The sequence below is a fragment of the Diceros bicornis genome, chromosome 18, assembly GCF_020826845.1.
Source record: "Diceros bicornis minor isolate mBicDic1 chromosome 18, mDicBic1.mat.cur, whole genome shotgun sequence".
Classification (NCBI taxonomy): Eukaryota; Metazoa; Chordata; class Mammalia; order Perissodactyla; family Rhinocerotidae; genus Diceros; species Diceros bicornis.
The window spans coordinates 35,218,600-35,240,191 of NC_080757.1; the positions used below are offsets into that span (position 1 = coordinate 35,218,600).

Genomic DNA, 21,592 nt, shown 5'->3' on the forward strand with positions numbered 1-21,592 from the left:
CATGCTATCAGTGGTTCTACCTCAGCGGTGGGATTATGAATGACTTTTCCATACTTTCCAGTATTTTTCAAATCTTCACATAATCGCATATTCTTAAAAAGAACTTTTTTAAAACCTGCAAAATAACTTTTAAAGTACCCACAGGGATTCTGGAAGAAAAATTATGCAACTTACATTTCCTCATCTTCATCTTCTTCATCCACCCAAACCGGCTTCTTCTGAGGTGGAAAATTATCTTTTGCTTCATTCTCCACTTCCGAGTCACCTGAGTCTTCCTGTACTTCAACCTAGAGAAGACAAAACCCCCTCAAGCACTGTTTTTCATATCCTGTGGTGGCAGACAGACACATTTTGTAGTTAAGATAGCTTACAGAATGCTCTGTTTTTTACAGCCCTCTCATGAAATAATGGGACAGAATGCCACCACAGCAAATGCTGGAGGCAGAAGACAAAATGAGGAGACTAGAGAATGTCACCACACGCTGGACAGGCGAGGTAAGAGGGAACAGTCAGGGAGAGAATGTCAACATGCTCAAAGGAAAACACCAAGTAAGACAAAAACAACAAAAGGTAAGCAGACAGATGAAGGAGCAGGAAAAAATCCACAACTGCAGAAATTACGGGACCAGAGGCAAACTAGCATCCAAGACAAAATAACATGATTGAATGTCATAATTAATTAGGATTTCATATTCTTAGACACACATCTCCATTTTTCTTAAGTTCTTGACCCCCTACCTCCTTAAGAAACTTTATACTGTACAATCAAATCTAAATCCAGACCACAGAACATCCCCTGAAACATGCTTGATCTTTCCCAAAACCACACGATGATTTCTACCTACTCTATTAAAGACCTACGATCCTTCAAAACCCAACAAATTCCACCTCTCATAGACCGTTTTCCTGACTAGGAAACTGTCACACAGTCCAGTAGTTCTTCTCTATCTCCCAACTAGATTTCTGCAGCTTCTCCCATAAGCACCAAAGGAGGTTCTGGCAATCAGTTGATACTTGCTAGGTCCGCCTTCATTTACCAAACTGAGTCATTCTCAGCGAGGCTTTGCCTGACCACCCTACATGAAATTTCACAAGCCTCCTCAACACACACTTAGCTCCCTTTCCCCAATGCTTTCTTTCTGTCTTAAGCACTTGCCACTGACATAATGATTTTTACTTATCTCCTTTATCTTCTGCCTTTGCAACTAGTACATAAGCAGGGATTTTGGTCTATTACTGTGTCTCCTCCAGTGCCTAGAACAATGCCTGGGACTCCCTACCTTGGAAGAAAAGCCACGTATAGATACAAGGGGTGATAGAAAGAGTAGAAAAATTATAATCAATTACGCAGGATTTTCATCGCCAAAAAAAGTATCTGGCACCCAGCGGGCTCACAAATATTCGTTGAATAGACAAATAAGCACACGGTCATTCTCAAAAGCTGGCGAGACTTGGGGAGATGGTTAAAACGCAGATTCCCAGGCCCGCGCCCGCAAATTCCGATTCTACAAATGAAGCGGAACTCCCGAATCACGGCAAGATATTGATGCAGGTGATCGAACAACCACGAGGGAAGAAACCCTTCGGAGTAAGGATGGGGGAGCTGAACGCGAAAGATGCTCACGACCACAGTTCGCGAAACAAAGACGTGTTGAGCGCCTGCTGCATACCAGGCGCGGCGGCTCACCCGGGGGCGGAGAAAGGCGCGGTCCCCGCCCTCCGGAGACTCACTCTGGCATCCCCGGCGCCCGCGTTCTCGGGCTCCCTCCCACCTGAGGCTCCCCGGCGCCGCAGGTCGCCCAGACTCCGCCCCCGGAGGCTCGCCGCCCACCGCGCGCCCCGCCCGAGCGCGCCCAGCCCGCGCGCCGCGGCCTCCCTCACCCGCGGGCCTCGCAGACGCCGCAGCAGCGCGTCCTCGTCGTCCTCGACGTCGCCGAAGACCAGCTCCTCCAGGCACCGCTCCACGGCCGGCTTGTCCTCCTCCAGCGTCAGGCGGTTCCGCTGCCGGAGCCGTCTCTCCTCCTCCGCCGCCGCGACTGCCATCGCAGCGGCCGCTGCGCTCGGCCGAGCCGGCGGTTTCCGCTGGGATGAAGGAGCAGCCTTTCGGGGAGGCCCGCCTGGCCCCGCTCCGGTTCTGCGGTCCGGCCTCATTCGGGTCTTCCGGTCCGGCCTCGCTCCGGTTCTTCGGTCCAGTCTCGTTCGGCTCCTCCGTTCCGGCGGCATCGTTGGGTTTGAGAAGAAACGCAGGAGCTCACGTGGAACCTCACTGCGCGTGCGCCGAGGCGCCTCCCTGTCCGCGGCGGCTGAGGCCCCGGGGGGCCGGAAGGAGCCTGCGCAGCCTGCTACCACGTGACCAGCACTCTCTTCCCTACGTAACGCCCACTCTCCTCACGTGCCCCTCCCCGTATGGGAGTTCCTCCGGGAGGACCAATCTTCCGGGTGGAGGGGGAAGCGGCGTGAGCGGAGTGGAAAATTTTTTCCAACACATCGTCGCAGCTGCAGCTGATTGAAAGGAGCACAAGCAAGCCAGAGTATAAACTGAGATGATCGCGCGAAACTTCTGCTCCTCCTCCTGACTTGTTAACCAGTCGACTTAACACGAGCCCCAATTGCCTTTCCCCCCCCTTCGTCTTGGTACGGCCCTTGGAGTACGGAGCCTGCAGAGGGTCCCACGCTGGAAGAGAGAGAGGAGGGTATGTAGGGAAGTGGGCCAATCGGGGCGCGGGTCACGGCGCAGGCGCGCTGGGGAGGGAGGGCTATGCTAATGTTGTTGATATCCTGGGGCCACCCGAGTTAAAGGGGGGAAATCCGGGGGCTGCCGCAGCCGCCACCGGTCTGGGCCCAACCGGGGGCCCCCTGTAGTCGCCGTAGTCCCGGGGAGAGGCGCCTGCCCCCAGCTCGGGGAGGGGGCGCCGCTGGCCCGGGGAGCACGGACAACCCCTACCCATGAGGCCCTGATGGAAAACACAAAGGATCTGGTGAGAGCCGAGCGCGGCAGCCGCTTTGTGTGCCAGGTGGGGGGGACGCCTGCAGCTCCCGACCCCCAGGAACCCCTGCAGCTCCCTGACCCCGCTCCCAGGCCTGCTTCTCCATCTCACGCCCCCTCCATCTCCGGAGCCCCCCTCCCCCTACCGGCCGTTAAACGATTCAGGGGTTCCCCTCCCCCCACCCTTTCAGCCCCGGACTCGTCGGGGTTCTCTCTAACCCCCTCCACTCTCTGGAAGAAAAATTTTAGAAGAAAGTTTTTCTCTGCGTCCCGCCTCCCCTACCCCTTCAGCTCTGGCTCGGGGGGGAAAGGCTGGATTTGAGACTTTTCCTTTTTTGCCACCCAGGGTGGGAGAGTGTTCTCACTTCCCCCAGGGGGTCATAGTTTTGGTGCTTTGCAGGGGAAGGCGCCTGTCCGCTTTGGGGCGAGTGCTGCGAGGCATTTTGCACGTGGAGGTGGAAATCTTGAAAGGGGGCGGGGTGGGCAGATGTGGGAGGGAGAGGTGGGAGTGGTGTTTAGGAAGCAGCCGCCTGGGCCGCTTATTTAACAGGGTTCTAAGTCGGTGGGCTTCTATGACCGTTGCGTTCTCTTGTGTGAAATAAGAATCCTAACATTTCAGAGTCGGAAGAGACATTAGAGGTCACCCAAAGCAGCCGTCCCCTCTGCAGCCTCTCTGACAAGTGGTAGGTAGTCTGGCCTCTGCTTAAACCCTACAAACACTGAGCTTTCACTGCTGCCCAGGAAACCCAGTGCGTTTTTCAGTTGTTCTCGTTGTTTGTCTGCCCTTATTAGACCCTTCAGTCTCATTCATGTGCTTGTTAAGTTGCTCCGTTTTTTACTTCTCAAATTTTCTCTCACATCCTCCTCACCCACCCACTGCTCGTTGGCCTATATTTTGTGTGCCAGGAAAGAACAGCAGGGAAGTGGAGGAAGGAGGATTTGAGAGATAGTGAGGGCCAGCTGAAAACTTTGCTGGGTCAGTTTCAAATGTGGTGGCTTATATGTCTGAGAACCGCTATTTTTCAACAGGAAGCTTGGGAATTACGGTCTGGGATTTCGTGGCTGTTTTCTCTCGCTAGTGCATGTTTTCCAGGTTAGAAATTTCAGCATCATCTGTATAGTTCTTGTGTCTGAAAGCACATTTGCCTGTTGCCTAAATCGCTCCCTAAGGATGCCTAAAATTGCCTCTTGGGGATAGTACTGAAGCTGTTAGAAGCATGTCCTGGTAGAGGGACGGTCAGTAGAAGTGCTCCTCCTTCCCCTTCTTGACCTATGTGTTCCTTTCAAGCTGGACTTCCTTCTCAGGGCCCCTCCTTCACAATGCTTTCGTTTCTTTCTTTTCTTTTCTTTTCTTTTTTTTTTTTAACTCTTAGGAGATTTGGAATTTTTGTAACACTTTAGTAGTTGCTTAGAGTTTGCAATGTTTTTCATGCTCCTTACATTAGTAACACCAGTATTTATCACTCAGTTGTTGAGATAGTTTGGTTCTTGCTATTGTCACTTAGTGTTTTTCTAATGTTCTCCTTCATTTGGTGAGCTACGTTGCCTCCAAAAGTTTTATTGGTATAAGAATCTTGGGGGCACATAGTTTCTTCTTCCTAATATGGTAAAGTGGGAGTCAAGACATAACAGATAAAATGTAGAAGTCATGAATCTGGTCTAAAAGCCAGAGAATAAATTTCAGTTTAAACACCCGGTCCCCTGTTTAAAATGTTAGAGCAGAGGCCTTTTTTTCTCTCTCCCGTTTATGACTTAGAGACTGTTGCTCTGCTCTAGTGTGCTTAGGCTGTATTTTTTTTTTTCCCTGTTTGTTTACCTCAACACCAATGAGTGTTTAGAAAGAAAATAGCTGTCTTTTTTTGCACCACCTCCTCTGAATAACAAGTAGCTTCTATTTATATAAAACCCCATCCTCAAGGCTTCTGGTGCCTTGCAAATTATGGCAAAAACTATCTTGAATAAGTATCTGTTCATAAGTATGTTATGTTGGACCATGTTTTTTAACATCCAATTTTTAATTTTATACAAACTTTGACTTATAATATTTCCTCTAAATCTAGTCACTGGAATGTAACGTGGAAATGAATACTGGATACTGAAAAAACTGATAGAGCTGTATAATTCTGTCTTTAAAGCTGTAATTAATGAGTTCCAAGTTATTTTCCTGCTTACTTTAAACATGAACTGTCATGACTTAAGTTGACTGACTTTGGAGACATTTGCATTCTAAAGGTACTAGACAGGAACAACTGGTTTTATTTTTAAAGAAGACAGTGTTATAGTTTTTATGGCTGGTTATATGTTGACCTGATTAGTGTCTAAACTGTCCTAGATGTTCAAATGCTTCTAATCCTTCAGTTACACTGGAAATTAAAGCAATTTAAGTTGTTTTAGAATATAACATAGTAGTGAAAAAAAGGTAAAACTATAGCTTAGACGTGAAAACAGCATATTAATGTCATAAATACTAAACCACTAAATTACTATGAGCCACAAGTACTCAGTAGTTTGAGTGACCACATTCTAAAATTAGACAAGTCACTATCCTTTTGGTTGCTCTTTGTTTCTCTATTTTTCATCCTTAAAATGTTTGCTAAATAAGATTTAACCTTTTCACATTTATAGTTTTAAGGTAAACCAGTTAAAAATGTATCATTAGTTTCAGGATTTCAAATCCAAGAGAAAGATAAAAACATCAGGACAAAGAAGAGGAAGGACTTAAAATAGTTAAAACAAGCTAAGATATGCCTGCTAACACCAGGGTATTCTTAACTGTCCAAGGTTACCTTTAATTTTATACCGAGATGGCAGATTGGTTTAGATTTAATCATGATTTTTTAATAAACCTTTTTTTTTTAGAATTTTTTCCGCATAAATTTAGAATGTCTCTTCTTGCTTTGCTGGAACCCATAAGCAAGAGTGGAAAGGAAATAATTCCATTTGAATACACCCTGAATTGAGGTGGAATGGAGTGATATAGAAAGAGGGGCACTGGGAGACTAGTATAGAGTTTCAGTTCTGCCACTAACTAGCTTCCTGGCACTTGTTGGACAAGATCCTGTGCCTCAGTTTTCTCTTCCTCACAGTTGAAGGCTTGGTCTAGAATCAGCATTGTCCAGTAGAACTTCCTGCAATGATGGAAATGTCCATCATTGTGCTGTCCAGTAAGGTAGCCAGTAGCCACATGTGGCTATTGAGCGCTTAAAAGGTAGCTAGTGTTGACTGAGGAACTCAATTTTTCTATTATTATTATCATTGATTTAATCAGTGTGAATTTCAGTAGCCACGTATCTGCCGTATTGGACATGCAGATAGAGAACAGGTATTTTCCAAGCTTAACTAATCGCTAGAGTCTCCTCCTGGGGCGCTTGTAAAAATACAAACCTTTCCCCTGGAGGTTACCATTCAGAGGTCTGCAGTGGGGCCTGGGAATCTGTGTTGTGTTCTTTTTTTGTGTTTTGTTTTTCCCCAGAGCCCCAGTACATAGTTGTATATTCTAGTTGTAAGTCCTTCTAGTTCTTCTGTGTGAGCCACCACCACAGCATGGCTACTGACAAACGAGTGGTGTGGTTCCACCCTTGTGAACCAAACCCAGGCTGCACCGAACTTTAACCACTAGGCCATCAGGGCTGCCTCTGGGAATCTATGTTTTTAATGCAGGCCCTGGAAAGTATTTTATCAGATTGGTTAGGGAAACACTGCATTAGAAGATTTCTGGGCTCCCCTCTGGTTCTCACTTTAGTATTGATAACTTAAAATTTGGTGTAGTAGAAATGAGCTCTGGACAGAGTTGGCAAACTGGCCAGGCTCTAGCTCTGCCAACTCCTGACCTGTGATCTTGGGCAAGTTGGCTCATCTCTTGGAGCTTCATTTTCCTCATCTAAAATATAGGCCAAACATGAGCCTTGCCTCCATCCCAAGGTCCCTCCAGTCAGGTGTGATGACCACTGTATAAGAAAATGTAAGCTGCTGTAAATGGTAATTAAAATGTTAAGATATCGTCCCAGAATCCCTTTTTCTTTTTCCCTTTTCACTGTATTTTCTAATTCCTACTTCTCTTCGTAGAGAGCTGGTTGTATACAGTGTTCATTAGTTAATTTAGTGATTTCTTGTCCTCCGAACTATTTGGTCATCGTTTACAGTCTAGTCATAGGGCATGCATATTAAATCTAGCACTTTTTTGTCTTTCTGGTGCTTAGCATAATGATTTGTATATATTGCTCAATAAATATTGGATACTGCCATCTATTACTTTACTTTTAGACTTTGGAAGTTTAATTAGCTAGTTTCAGATTATTTTATACACCAGAGAAATACCCCCCTTGTGTACACGTATATGTTTTACCTTATTTTAATTGTTGCATCAATACCCTATAGTTATTATCGTTCAATCATTGTGTATCTTTTGAGCAATGGCTCCAAATATATTTTTAAAAGATAAACACCAAGAGAATATCATCATTTTACATCAGTGTATTTAGGTTGTATCACTGAATAATCTGTTTAACATATTGTCACTATATTAACATTATAATAAATGATCTAGTTTGATTGCACAAACTACATTTGCACTGCAGTCCCAGCCTTAGTATGAATTCTGTTATGTGGGGTAGAATTGGTAGCTGATAATGACCTTAAAGATGCTCTAGGCCACTGTGTTTCAGACTTAATTTTGACATGGTCATCTTATTTTTAATTAGCTTTTCAGGTTCATACTTAAGGATTCATAGCTTTCTTCTGAAGAACTGAAAGCCCGTTCATGTGAATTATTTTATTTTATCATACATCCTTCCTGTGTGGTAAGTGATGTTTTCCTTATTTAGAAGAGAGGGAAACTGAGAACCAAGTAATTGTTATATCCAAAGTCCGAAGTGATAGAACCAGAACTTGAACCCAAAGAGGTAGAAATTTTTATTTCTTATAGATCAGAGAATAGCTTCCCTTTGCTCACTGTTGCTTTAAATCTTAGAATGTGTAGAACATGGTTCTCTCCTGTCATTCCTTGGTACTTTTCAGTCTCTCTGGGTGGTTATTCAGGATATTATTGCTTTTGCTTTCCTCTTGATTGTATCATTGACATGACTTTATTCTTTCTTTCATGTTGAATTTGTGGGAAACAAAAACCCAGTAATCCCAAATCCTTACAATTTACTCTTCTCCTAATATAAGCTTAGAAAGAATGAAGGTATTTCTGGTGAGGACAGTGAAATGTATCACTATGCCAGACTGTGCTTTCCATCCTGATGCTGGAACGAGGACAAGACCGGCAAGAGCTAAGTAGATCTCTAGCTCCTGCTGAGTCCAGTCATCATAGAATGTCTGTTAATTCTTATTTTGAACTTTGTGAGTTCACACATACAACTTTCAGATTTAAAGTTTTAGGAAACTTATATTCCGTGAGTAAATATAAACCTTTGAAAAGTGTATGGGCCACTGCCCCCTATTGGTTTGAATGATGGAGAGTTGGTTAACTTTTGATGAATTTATCCATATTGAAATTATAGTGTTATTACTTGGTTGCATATTTATACTTGTTTGCATTTAGAATCTCACATATTTTCTGTAAAATTTCTCCTAGAAAAGTTTACATTTTTATTGGAACTTCTGGCTGATTATTCCAGTAAGTTAATGGTTACACCTTTTAATTCTTTTATGGATTTTATAGGGAGGAAGGTTCATCAGGGTGACACTTACAGTAGAGAAATGAAACTCTTCTGTGGTTTGTGACTCCTTACATTTTGTCACTATAAAAACCTCTTTTTTGAGGTTATTTTTATTTTTCATTACAGAAGTATTACACATTTGCTGTTTTAAAAAAGAAGATGAAGAATATAGAAAAGTTAAAATTATCCTCCCACCCCATTTTCACCCAACTGTTAATAGTTTAGCTAGTCCCTCTAGGATCTTTCTAAATGCATATAGAAACAAACATAGATATATCATTCTGTGCATATACCAGCATATATTGTTTCTTTTAATAAAAAGTCATACTATTCATATTTTGTAATTTACTTTTTTCACTCAGTATTTTACCTATTGCTAATCATTCTCCTACTGATGGTTAGATTGCCTCCAGGTTTTTTTGTACTATTACATTATCACTGCAAAACACATCCTTCCATGTGGATTCTTGTGTCCTGTCAGTATTTCTGAAGGACAGATTCCTTAAAGTGGAATTACCTGGTCAAAAGGAATACTCATTTTTTTGTTTGTTTTCATAAGTAATGTCAAATTGCCTTCCAAAAAGATGGCATAAATTGGCCTTCCTACCGAGTGTATATGAGTGCTATTTCTCCCACACGTAAATTTGCCAATGCCAGATACCATCAATCTCAATCTTTACCATTTTAATGAATTTTAAAAAGGTAGTTTATACTTTATAAAAATTAACTTTTATTTTCATAAAAGTAATATGTACATTTGATAGTACAATGTTAAGCAATGATAAAAATACCTCCAAAAACAGATCCCTTGCAGCAGTCTTTTTCTCTTCCCAGTTCAGTTCTCATGCCACAACTACTTTTAATTTTTTTAGCTTTTTCATCTAGTGTCTATCTCCGTAATTCTAAATATTAGGCTTACCTTACTCAGTGTATGAATTTTAGATAATATCTTTTGACTTCCTCTGTGGTGGATGAGAAATTACCACATGTGCCCTAATATTAGGTGAGGTTTCCTCACCTGCAATCATCCCTTCACCTTATATTCAAGGCCTTAAATAGTCACCTAACATGATTTCTCAGTTTTATTTTAAAAAGTGTCCAACAAAGCACATTACCTGAAACAGTTTTGATTCTTGTTTTCTATACTTTCAGAAGTTAGCTGACAGAACCATAATTAAGAAAAAAAGAGAAAGGAGGTTAAAATTTAACATAGATTTAAGATTATTCTCTTGATTCATATTGCCAGTGTTCATTTTAGCTGTGTGACCTCGAGCAAGTTGCTTAGCCTGTTTGAGCTTCTGCTTCCTCCTCTGTAAAGTGAGAGTAATGATAGTTGTAAGGAAGAGATGCATTACTACACCTTATGTGCTCAAAGTGTGCCTAGCACATACTAAGCATCTATGAATGTTAGTTGTATTAATATCATAAAAGACCTTTTACAAATCACTAGCAAAAGTAGTCTGATAAGAGGATATTATGGAATTTACAAATAAACTATAGTGCAAAATGTGTTTCTAAACCAAATTAGATGATGATGATGAAGACTTACTCTGGAAAACATGATATAAAAAGTGGATCTAATGATAACAGGTGAAGTGTTGCAAAAAATGGCAAAAGCCACATTTCTAAAATAATATATTCTAATATATTACTGAAATATATATGTAAGACTTCCAGGTCTGGAGAACAATGGCAGCAGCCTGATCCAGTTTTCCCACCCACCTTCCTATAAACCTATAAAACCAACAAAGAGCACATAATAAGTCACACATCACCCGTGCCTTGAGCATTATTAACAAACAGATTACCACAATCTTCAAATTACCTGTAAGTAAAGAAATAAATTAGATTCCGTGAGCTCCTTCTGCCCATTCCCAGGGATGTGAAGAGTGGGAAAGGGAATGCTTAACAGATTCACTGAAAGAGTTTAGGGGCGTGGAAGACTTAGATGAAGGACAAAATATCATTTCTTAAAGAGAAAAATCCAACACTAAGTTCCAAAATACTGAACATAGGTTTGAAATTGGATAGTTCACAGCTCTAGCCCCGAAGAAGAGCTTCAAAGTAAGCAGTGCCATAATTGGTAACCTTAAATTATAGGGAAGGGATGGAGACTTGGAGACATGGAAGTGAAGAGAAAGAAGGAAGAAGAAAAAATTAATAATCCTTTAGGAAAAGAAAGAGAAAATAAACTCGAGAGTATTTTTGAACTAGGAACTCTCACCATGAAATGAATAGAAATAGAAAAGAATGGACCACATCCATGGAGAACTATTATAAGAAAAAACAGAGGACGTGAATCAAAGCATTTCAACTGATGAAAATCTCTTCCCCCAACCCCCAAAAAGAGAAAAACGTGAGGCAGAAGAAAATTGACAACACTCAAAATGAAGTAAAACATCCTCAAACCAATGTTTGGAGATATGGCAGGGGAAAAAAACCACCTTGAATCAGAAATATAAAACTAAGAAAGGAACAAAAAACAGGAAGAAATAAAGTCAGAGTAGATTAAACTTAGAAAAGAGAAGGAAAAAACAAAATTGTGTTAGAAACAAAGACTGAGTTGTATGGTTCCCACTGAACAATAGATTCTAATGCAAATATAATAAAAGACATTGAAGAAAAGCAGGAAAACAAGAGAATGAAAATGGGATTCATTTTTTTTAATTGAGAGTTTAAATGGAAGATAGATCCAAAGAGTCTAATGTGTGATTCATGCCCCTCAAGAAGGGAAAAGAATAAAACTATAATTTTTAAAGCTTTAATGCAAGAAAACTCTCTGGAAATAAAAGACCTGAATATGTACATCAAAAGTTCATACCAGAAGGTAAACTCCAGGATGATTCTAGTAAAGCTATACAACTTCAAAGATATAGAAAAATTCTCAGGGCTTCCAGGCACAAAGATAAAGTGATTTACAAAGGCCAGAGAATTAGATTGGTATTGGATTTCTTAAAAGCAACAGACAAAGCAGGACAATAGTGGAGCAGCATAAGGAAAGAAAACCAAAGATTTTATGTCCTGTCAACTGTCCTTCAGGTGTCAAGACTATATAAAAACGGTTTTGAACATGCCAGGAACTCAGGGAGTACTGTACTCACTAGCCCTTCCTGAGGAAACTGTTAAAGGAGGAGCTTCATCTAAAAGAGGTGTTTGGGAAATTTTCTGCAAAAAGATGGTGACAGTATTTCATATATCTTTTTGAACTATTAAAACCAGGAGTAGGGACATAGGTAGAAGAATAGTACATAAATCTTATATGTTCTGCCAAAATAAAAAGAATGCAACTAAAAAATATGGGAGGGGAAAGGAAAAGACAAGGAAGAACTAGAATAAGATTAATGACTATAGTTTAGCTGTTATGAGGGATTCAAAGGATACTGTCTGAAACTGAAAGACAGAAAAGGTTAGGTAAGAAAAAAGATAACCTGGAACTATAAAAGATATTAATTCAAAGATAAGCACTAGAAGAAAAAGTACAAAATAAGGAAAAAATTTTAAAAGACCAAAGAAAACCATCATGAAGTTAAAAAAAATCACATGATAAATATTATGTAATGCACACAGTAATTAAAAAAAAAAGACAATTGAAATGTACCAGTCATATCATTGAGGATTCTCTCACCAATTAAAAGAAAAAGATTTTCAAATTGGCGCAACAATCAAAACCCAACTTCATAACATATAAAGGCCCTTAAAACAGCTAAAAATAAAGGGATGGACAAAGATATACCAGCAAAAAGAAATAATAAGAAAACAGGATTGGCAATGCTGATACCAAGGTAGAAGTCAAACCAAAAAGCATTAAACAAGGCAAAGGAGGACAGTTTATAATGCTAAAAAAAAGCACAGTTCACAACAAAGATATAACAGTTATAAATATACATGCACCACATAACACCTCAATAATCCGTATAAAGCAGAGACTAAGAAATGTGAGTAGTAAAAAGAAACACTAAAAATTGGAGACTTCAACACACTTAGCATAAGATGGATGTAGTAGGCAAAAAATAAGGATATAAAAGATCTAAACAGCATAATAAGGCAGATCTTCGTATATATATCCATCACTCCATCCTAATAATAGAGAAGGTACACTCTTTCAAATACAGAATATTCACAAAAATTATTCATATATTAGGAAAACATCGGTAGGTCCCATACAAGAAAACAAACAAAAAAAAACCAAAAAGGCATTTCTACCTTGAACTTTAGCAACCAATTATATGTTAGAGAGCCTTGTACAAGAATGTCATAGCAGGGCCGGCCCTGTGGCATAGTAATTAAGTTCGCGTGCTCCGCTTCACCAGCTCAGGGTTTGTGGGTTCGGATCCCAGACACGGACCTATACACTGCTCATCAAGCCATGCTGTGGCAGCATGCCACATACAAAATAGAGGAAGATTGGCACGGATGTTAGCTCAGAGACAATCTTCCTCAAGCAGAAAGAGGAAGATTGGCAACAGATGTTAGCTCAGGGCCAGTCTTCCTCACTGAAAAAAAAAAAAATGAATGTTGTAGCAGCTTTATTGATAGTAGTCAAATCTGGATGGAGAATGAATAAGCAAACTAATATATTGATCAAGTGTAATACTACTCACCAATATAAAGCAATGAACCATTCATTCATGCTATAATGTGGAAAAATCTCAAAAATACTACACTGAATGAAATAGATACAGAAATGTCCATACAGTTTTATTCCATTTATGTGAAATCTTAAATAATGTGCAAAATTAACCAATGGTGCCAGAAACTCTTTTGCCAGGAGGAGAGGGATTGACTGGGAAAGGACATAAAGGAGCTTCCTAGAATGACAGAAAAGTTATACATCTTGATATGCATTTAAAATTGTCTCAATTAAAAAAAAAAACTCTAATCCCGGGCGCGCACTGACATACTGCTTGTCCAGCCATGCTGAGGCTGCATCCCACATACAGCAACTAGAAGGATGTGCAGCTATGACACACAACTATCTACTGGGGCTTTGGGGGAAAAAAATAAAATAAATAAAAATAAATAAAAAAAACTCTTGAGTAAAAGGAGAATGCAAACAAATTACAGAGTTGCTAAACAGTAATGAGAATACTACCTATCAGAATTTGTAGACTATATTTAAAGCAGTGAGCAGAGGAAAATTCATAGTCCTGAACACCTACATCAATTTTTAAAGAACAAAATTCAACTGAGTAGACTCTAAAGATTTTATTGGCTTCATTCAGCCATTGATAAATTGGGCAGTATCTAATCTAACAGATAAGAAGGAGCTCCAAAGAGCTGTACAAGGTGAAAGATTTTTATATATCAAAGTGAGCAGGAACAAGGAAGTTGTACTGGGCATTTGCTGATTGGTTCAAGTGGGGTTACTGTCCTTAATGGAGCAAAGGGACGTCTTGGAGAGCTAGGTTGGGTAACTTGTGCTGAGCAGGCAAGCAGTGATAGAATGACCTAGGCCTGCCTTCTCTGGGAGAGCTGAGCATGGAAATGTGGTAGATTTTGGTTTGCTGACTTGAGGCTTTAGCGTGAGCAGCTCCATCTGGGGCCTAATCTACTTACTTTGACACAGTAAAAATAAAAGAATGAAAATAAATAAATTCCCAACTCAGAAAATGAAGAACAACAACAAAATAAGCCAAAAGAAAACACAAAAAAGGAAATAATAAAGATAAAAGTAGAAATTAATGAGTTGAACAGAAAAACTATACATCTAATTGATGAATCAATCCTGGACTTTTGGGGAAAAATTGACAAAATAAATCATTAGCTAGTTTAGTCAAGGGGGAAAGGAGAAAGCACAAATATACAAAATAAGAAATGACAAGGGGGAAATCTAACCTGATACAGAGGAAATTGAGAAAATTTTGCACACTTCTATGCAAACAAACTTGAAAACCTAGATGAAATGGATTATTTCTTAGGAAAATACAGTTTAAGAAAATTGACCTCGTTAGAGATTAAAAAGAAAAAAACAGGCGATTTCCATAGCAGAAATAGAGAAATTTATCAAGGAGCTATCCCACAAAACATCAGGCCCAGGTGATTTCACAAGGGAATTCTGCGAAACCTTCGGACACCATTCCCAACGCTACATGAATTATTTCAGAATATAGAAAATAAAGAAAAACTTTCTAGTTATTTTTATGAAGCAAGAACAATACCGATTTCTAAACCTGTTAAAGATAGAGCAAAAAATGAAAGTTACAGGTAAATATTTTTGAATATCAGTGCCAAGTCCTAAATATTGTGCCATCTGTAACACCATATTAAGAAAATATATCATGATAAAGTGAAGTTTACAGTAGGAATACAAGGATAATTCAGTATTGGGAGGTCTGTTGATATAATTCACCATATTAATAGGTCTAAAGAGGAATATTCTCTTTATAGATGCTGAAAAAGTCTGTGATAAAATTCAGCACCTATTCCTAATAAAAACTTTTGAGAAAACAGGAATGGGTAGAGCCTTCCTTAACATGATGAGCACACTCATCTACACACATACACACACCTTAATCCTAAAGCCAGCATCTTAATAGGGAAACGCTAAGATGAGAAACAAAGTAAGGGTGCCCATTGTCTCCACTATTTAACGTTGTGCTGGAAATCTGAACCAATACAGGTAGGGAAAAAACAATTATAGGCATAATAATGGGGAAAGAAAGAAGTGTCTTTGCAGTGACATGATAGTTTATCTGGAAAGCCCTAGAAAATCAATGGCAAAACTATTTGAAAATAATTCAGCAAGCTTGCAGAATATAAAATAAAGTTTTATGTACTTAATAATTAGACAATATAACAAAAGGGAAAATCGCATTTACAATAGCAACAAAAAATAAAATACGTTCCTAAGGATTTGCTTTCAACAAGACTTGTTTAAAAACCTATATGAAACAAACTATAAAACATTCCTGAAAGACACAAGGTAAACCTAAACAAATGGAAAGACATCCCTTGTTCTTAGTTAAGACATCTCAACATCATGAAGATGTCTCTTCTTCCTAAGTTAATAAGTTTAATGAGATCCCAGTAAAATTACCAGCAGTTTTTTTGGTATAGAGCTAAACTAGTTAATACTGAAGTTTATTTGGAAAAATAAACATGCAAGAATATCAAAACATTAAAGGGAAGAACTTGGGGTCGGCCCCGTGGCTTAGTGGTTAAGTGCGCGCGCTCCGCTGCTGGTGGCGCGGGTTCGGATCCCGGGCGTGCACCGACGCACCGCTTCTCCGGCCGTGCTGAGGCTGCATCCCACATACAGCAACTAGAAGGACGTGCAGCTATGACATACAACTATCTACTGGGGCTTTGGCGGGGGAGGATAAATAAATAAATTATTTAAAAAAAAAGGGAAGAACTTGAGGGGAACCTAGCCCTACCAGTTATCGGAGTATACTAGGAAGCCTCTATAATTTAAAAAGCAAGATATTGGCACAAGAATAGAGAGACCAACAAAATAGTATAAAGTCCAGATATGGACAAAGTACATATGGAAAGCAAGTACTTAATTAAAGTGGTATTTCAAATCACTAAAACAAAATGGACATTTTAATAAAAGGTGTTGGCAAAACTAGATAGCTATTTGGGAAAAATAATATTAGATCTGTTCTTCACACCACATACATAAGAGTCAACTCCAAACGGATCGGAGATCTAGATATAAAAAACTATACAAATAACCGAAGAAAATTTGAGTGAACTTTTCTATACCATGGTATAAGGAAAAATTTTGTAACCATGACTCAAAATCAAGGTACAATGAAAGAAAATGCTGATAAATTGTGCTGCATAAAAAAATTTGTTTTTATTGCATGGCAAAAAACTCCATAAGCAAAATCAAAATTTGCCATATATTACAGACAAAGGGTGAATTTAGGGTAAATTCTTAAAGATAAAGAACTTCAAAAAAAAACATTTAAAAGACTTTAGGTTTCTACCCTAAGGAAAAAAGGGCAAAAGATAAGAACAGACAAATGACACACACACACACACACACACACACACACACACAAACAAACAAAAATTACTCAATGTAAGACTATACTGTGCACATCTTGGTTTTTAATACCAATCCCCGCTAACAAGGATGAGAGCTCCTTGGAGAAATGGTTGATTTCAGGGCTGGAGCACCATAGGTACAAAATGATCCTGGAATATCTGGATGTGCCAGAAAGTAAGGCAGCACTCAGAAATTCATGGGGGCATGTCTAAAGGACGCAGGGGCCAGTTCAAGGGGTTCCCAGTAACCAAATGTGGGATAATTTGAGCCCCAAAATAATTAAGGACAGTAATGAATTATAAACCACTGAGGAAGAAAATAGGAGTTAGTGAATCCATACTGATAACAAATACTTAAGTAGGTAAGTAGATATAAAGGGGATGATGAGAAAATTTCCTGCTGACTGGTAAAAGTACTAGAATTAGAAAAGCATTTTGCAGCCACCATAGTAATGTTTGGTTTGGCAGGAGTTACGGGACACTAAATTTAGGGATGGGGAGGGACTTCCGTGAGAAACAGAATATTTGTGTGTTTTGAAGTGTTTCTCTAAGATTGCTTATTAGTTGCGAGGAGAAATACGGTAAGTATACTGTGGAAAAACTAGACAACAGTTTGACATAGTGATCAAAATAAACATCACCAGTGAGGGGCAGGTAGGCATCTTGTGCCTCTGGATATAATATTCTGAGGATACATGACTTAGGTAGTACTATGGGGAAACATATACTAATATATACTGAATATAATGAGGAAACATTGAACCCCAAATGAGAAACATTGTATTAAAAAGGCTGCCTTGTAGGTCCCCTTGGCATGTAGTCCGATTTTTCCCAGTCACTTTGCAACTTCCGTGAAGTTGCAGCCCCCTTAGGGGTTTTGTTCTGATGCAGGAGTTTCCAGTTAAGCTCCCCTACAGTAGATAAATGGTAAGTTTTACACAGGATAAATTGATTACAGTTTATATATGTAGTTCACTAGTATTCCATGCTAATCTAAGAAAAAATACTTAGGGAACAATATTCCACAAGTAGAATACGGCTTCCCAACTAATGTGTCTTGGATTATGTGTATGTCAAGATATTCATTCCAGCAGTACTTGGGACAGTCAGTCAGAGGCCTCAGGCTGGGGGCATCTGGGGGCTTATTCCCCTTGTGTTGTGTAGATGATCATTTTCTGTGTGTGCTGGGACTATGGAAGAGGTCAGAGAGCATTTCTTTAGAACATAAGTCCTTGAAGATGCTTTGGAAAAGGTTCAAAGAGGCCTTGAAGTAAGAAAAATTTCCCAACGTTAATGGCAACAGCCTATAATGAAACCAAAATGTTCATAATCATTGACCCCCCCCCCCGAAATTTCAAAATTATATTCTCTGACAAGTAGAGTCAGCATAAGATATTCTACATTGACATTTAAGGGTCAATAAATATGTATTAGCTTCTAACCAAGCTGGCTATAAAGTGGACAAGCTTATATGAAAACTCTGGGTATAAAAGATGGTCTATGCACGGAGGTGGGCTGCATGAATTTGTTAGAACTTAGAATTTTAGCCACTGTTTATTAAGTATGTATTCGAGGCACTGTGATAAATATTTCATAATGTCTTTCCATTGTCCTCAGGAAAACAATATGTCACTTCTTTACTCTGATCTCCAAGGACCCCTTATGATCTGATCTGGTCACTACATCCTCCTCCAGCCTCATCTCCCACAACCTCTCACACTGGGCATCAGCCACACTGGCCTTTCAGTGTGCCAAGTATATTCCAGCTTTTGAGCCTTTGTCTTGCTCTTTCCTTTGCCTAGAATATTCAAGTGGCTGCCTTATTTGTCCTCAGGGTCTTTCCTCACCACTAAATCTCAGTCGACTACCCTGTCTTAGATACTTACTTACATCACATGGCCTTGCTTAAATTTCTCCCTCCAGTAGACTAACCTTTATGAGAACCGTGGATCCTGTCTGCCCTGTATACCTATCTTAGCCTCTGTTACTGTGGGACCACAAATGCTTGATAAATAGTTATTGAATGTTGAGTGAATAAGAGAAGAAACTCATAACTTGCCCAAGTTCACAGCTAATACATGGCAAAGCTGGGTCTCAAACCTACATCTGTCAGAATTCTGTGTTCTTAGCACCACAATTATCTGAACAAGGACTGTCCCATTCCCTACCACCTTATCAGTTGAAATGTTAGACTTTTCCTTTCAAATTGCCTTCAGAGTCTTATTTATTCTTTTGAAAAAATCTCCTGGTGTTAGCAAATTTTGATTCTTTGAAGATACATTTGATTTATAGAAATACCTGAAAGTTATTCAGAACTGAATCTGCTAAATTAGCTAGGTAATCAAGCTAAGGAAAACTATTGGAGGGGACGAGGGAATAATTCTAAAGTGAGCACAAACAGTAGGTTTTTCTTTTTAAATTTGGCTCTAAAAGAGAGTTCTTCTAAAGGAAGAATACTAAAAAAAAGTTAGAGGTTGTGGCAATATTAGTTGAACATGTGTAGAGGCTCTCAAGAGGACTTCTTAGAGAGCAGTGTTCATTTGGGCATATAATATTTCCATTGTGTGGATTGAGAAACCCGTTTTGTTACTTTCATAGTTACACCTGATATAAGTGAAAATCAGTTTCCTATCTCAATGCAAATGTTTAATACTAGTGTATCTGAAAATGACAGTTTATTCAATACTAAGGACTCATTTGGGTGGTTGTATCTTGTCAAGCTTTGGACAACAGATTTCACCTTTGTTATTGGTCATGTTAGGAAGTTAAACTAGCCAGAAAAGAAATTGTGCATAAAGTGTAAGATGATACAAAAAAATATTAACTGAAGCAAAAGAATAAGGAGAGGGCCGGCCCCGTGGCTTAGCGGTTGAGTGCGCGCGCTCCGCTGCTGGCGGCCCGGATTCGGATCCCAGGTGCGCACCGCTTCTCCGGCTATACTGGGGCGGCGTCCCACATACAGCAACTGGAAGGATGTGCAGCTATGACATACAGCTATCTACTGGGGCTTTGGGGGGAAAAAATAAATAAATAAAATCTTTTAAAAAAAAAAGAATAAGGAGAGGTGCCAATTATAAAGCTTTTTTTGATTAATAGTTTTCACTGTAACTCACTGTATGTTTAGTGATGGTTTGATTTTTTTTTGTTTCAAATATCATTCCATTTTTTTTCTCTTTGTTATCTCATTTTTTTTTATTTTCTTCTCACTAAACTTGAAGTTTTTGAAATTTATTTCAGAAAAGGTTGGGGTGGCAGTATTAGCTAGGGGGTGTTTTGTGGCTTGAGTGAGGAAACATCTTTTGGAGGAACATTAATGAGTAGCATTCACTGAAGATGATATAGTGTCTTTGTGCTTTTCCTTTGAAAAGGAAATAATAATTAGCTTGAGATAATTGGGGTTTTTTTTAACCATTGTTTATGTTAAAAAAAAAAATAGGGTTACCTATGTGGAAATGTTCTGTAATTTTTTAAATAGTCAATATCTAAAAATCATCTCTAAAATTTAAAATTCTTAATTAATCTCTGCAGAACTCTTAGCAGCAATTTTTAAAACCATCTGTATATTTCATGGATACTCTAAATTTTAATGGAAATTTATAATTTTAGAGGTGAAAGGCAAATTAAGAAATCATCTGTTTGTTTTGTGTGTTTCAACACAGTTTCTTAAAGAGGAAATCATTGAGCCAGCCCTGATGGCCTAGTGGTTAAAGTTCAGCACGCTCCACTTCAGTGGCCCAGGTTCGGTTCCTGTGCGCAGAACCACACCACTCGTCTGTCAGTAGCCGTGCTGTGGCAGCAGCTCACATAGAAGAACTGGAAGGACCTACTACTAGAACATACAACTATGTACTGGGGCCTTGGGGAGTGGGAAAAAAAAGGAGAGGAAGATTGGCAACAGATGTTAGCTCAGGGTGAATCTTTCCCAGCAAAGAAAAGAAAGAAATCTGATCTAATCTCCTTTTTATAGAGAAGTGACACACCTGGTTTATCGCAAAACTTGAATTACATGATGATGATCTGATTCGCATTCAGTGTTCTTTCCATCATTATTGTTATTCTTATTAGCTAACATGGTAGCTAATAGATTTGTGCCTCAAAGAAGTGGAGGGCTCCATTTTGACACATTTAGCTTTTGATTATAAAATAAAATTATCATTTCTCAGGGCTAGATTTTCATTTTTCAAATCTCATTTACCAGCATTCGAGCTAAGGTCTTTTAGGTGGTGTATGTAAGTGCTGTGTCATGTATTATTGGTTTCTTCTACTTTTAAGACTGACCATTCTTCACAACCCGGAAGGAAGAGAAGAGACTCGTTCGGGATGTTTGACGGTTATGATAGCTGCAGTGAGGACACAAGTAGCAGCTCCAGCTCTGAGGAGAGTGAAGAAGAAGTTGCTCCTTTACCTTCTAATCTCCCAATTATCAAAAACAATGGACAAGTCTACACTTACCCAGATGGTAAATCTGGCATGGGTGAGTATAAATACTTCTGCCTTTGGGGGAACAGCCTTCACCTGTCATACAGCTTTGTGTTTGAGGGTATGTTTGATTCCATTTCTTTTCTCATTTGCCTTCCTTAGAATTTTTAAAGGACAGTTTGCAGAATCACAGTCTAAAACTTGTAATTCTAGATCAGATCACTGGGTTTGTGTTTGATCTCTTTATTTCGCCTACCTACCGCCTTCTGGTGGAAAGCAAGTAGAACGAAGTGAAAACAAAAGGCTGTTGAGAAACTTAATGTGGACCTACATTCCATAGTTAGATAATAAATTACTATGTAACTTAAAGCGTGTAGGACAATAGACTTATAGAGTTGAAAGAGACTTTCAAGGTAGGTCTCCTCCTCTATAACAATTCCTTATTAGAGGTGTTCTGTTTTAACACTTCCAATGTGATAGAGTATCTCTCATTACCAGAATATTCTTTATATTGAACCAAAATTATCCT

General features: G+C 39.4%; 2 protein-coding genes across 13 annotated transcripts in view; one reads left to right on the top strand and one right to left on the bottom strand.

Annotated features, from left to right (window-relative positions):
• Positions 1–2,288, bottom strand: part of UTP18 (UTP18 small subunit processome component) — a 42,917-nt gene extending 40,629 nt beyond the window's left edge. Inside the window, exons 1-2 of one of the 2 annotated variants that reach the window (XM_058560655.1) lie at positions 1,882–2,288; positions 175–287 (exon numbers count right to left, since the gene is read on the bottom strand). In XM_058560655.1, the coding sequence (XP_058416638.1) occupies positions 175–287; positions 1,882–2,223 (455 nt within the window). In that variant the 5' untranslated portion in view covers positions 2,224–2,288. The remainder of the gene's footprint in view (positions 1–174; positions 288–1,881) is intronic. The other variant, XM_058560654.1, reaches the window with a different exon arrangement.
• The window catches only part of MBTD1 (mbt domain containing 1), a 55,528-nt gene continuing 36,142 nt past the window's right edge, over positions 2,207–21,592 (top strand). For 3 of the 11 annotated variants that reach the window (XM_058560642.1, XM_058560643.1, XM_058560652.1), the window contains exons 1-2: positions 2,786–2,978; positions 20,917–21,118. In XM_058560642.1, the coding sequence (XP_058416625.1) occupies positions 2,958–2,978; positions 20,917–21,118 (223 nt within the window). In that variant the 5' untranslated portion in view covers positions 2,786–2,957. Of the gene's footprint in view, positions 2,694–2,785; positions 2,979–3,605; positions 3,670–7,686; positions 7,786–20,916; positions 21,119–21,592 lie in introns of those variants that run through there. The other 8 variants (XM_058560645.1, XM_058560644.1, XM_058560647.1 and 5 more) reach the window with 8 other exon arrangements.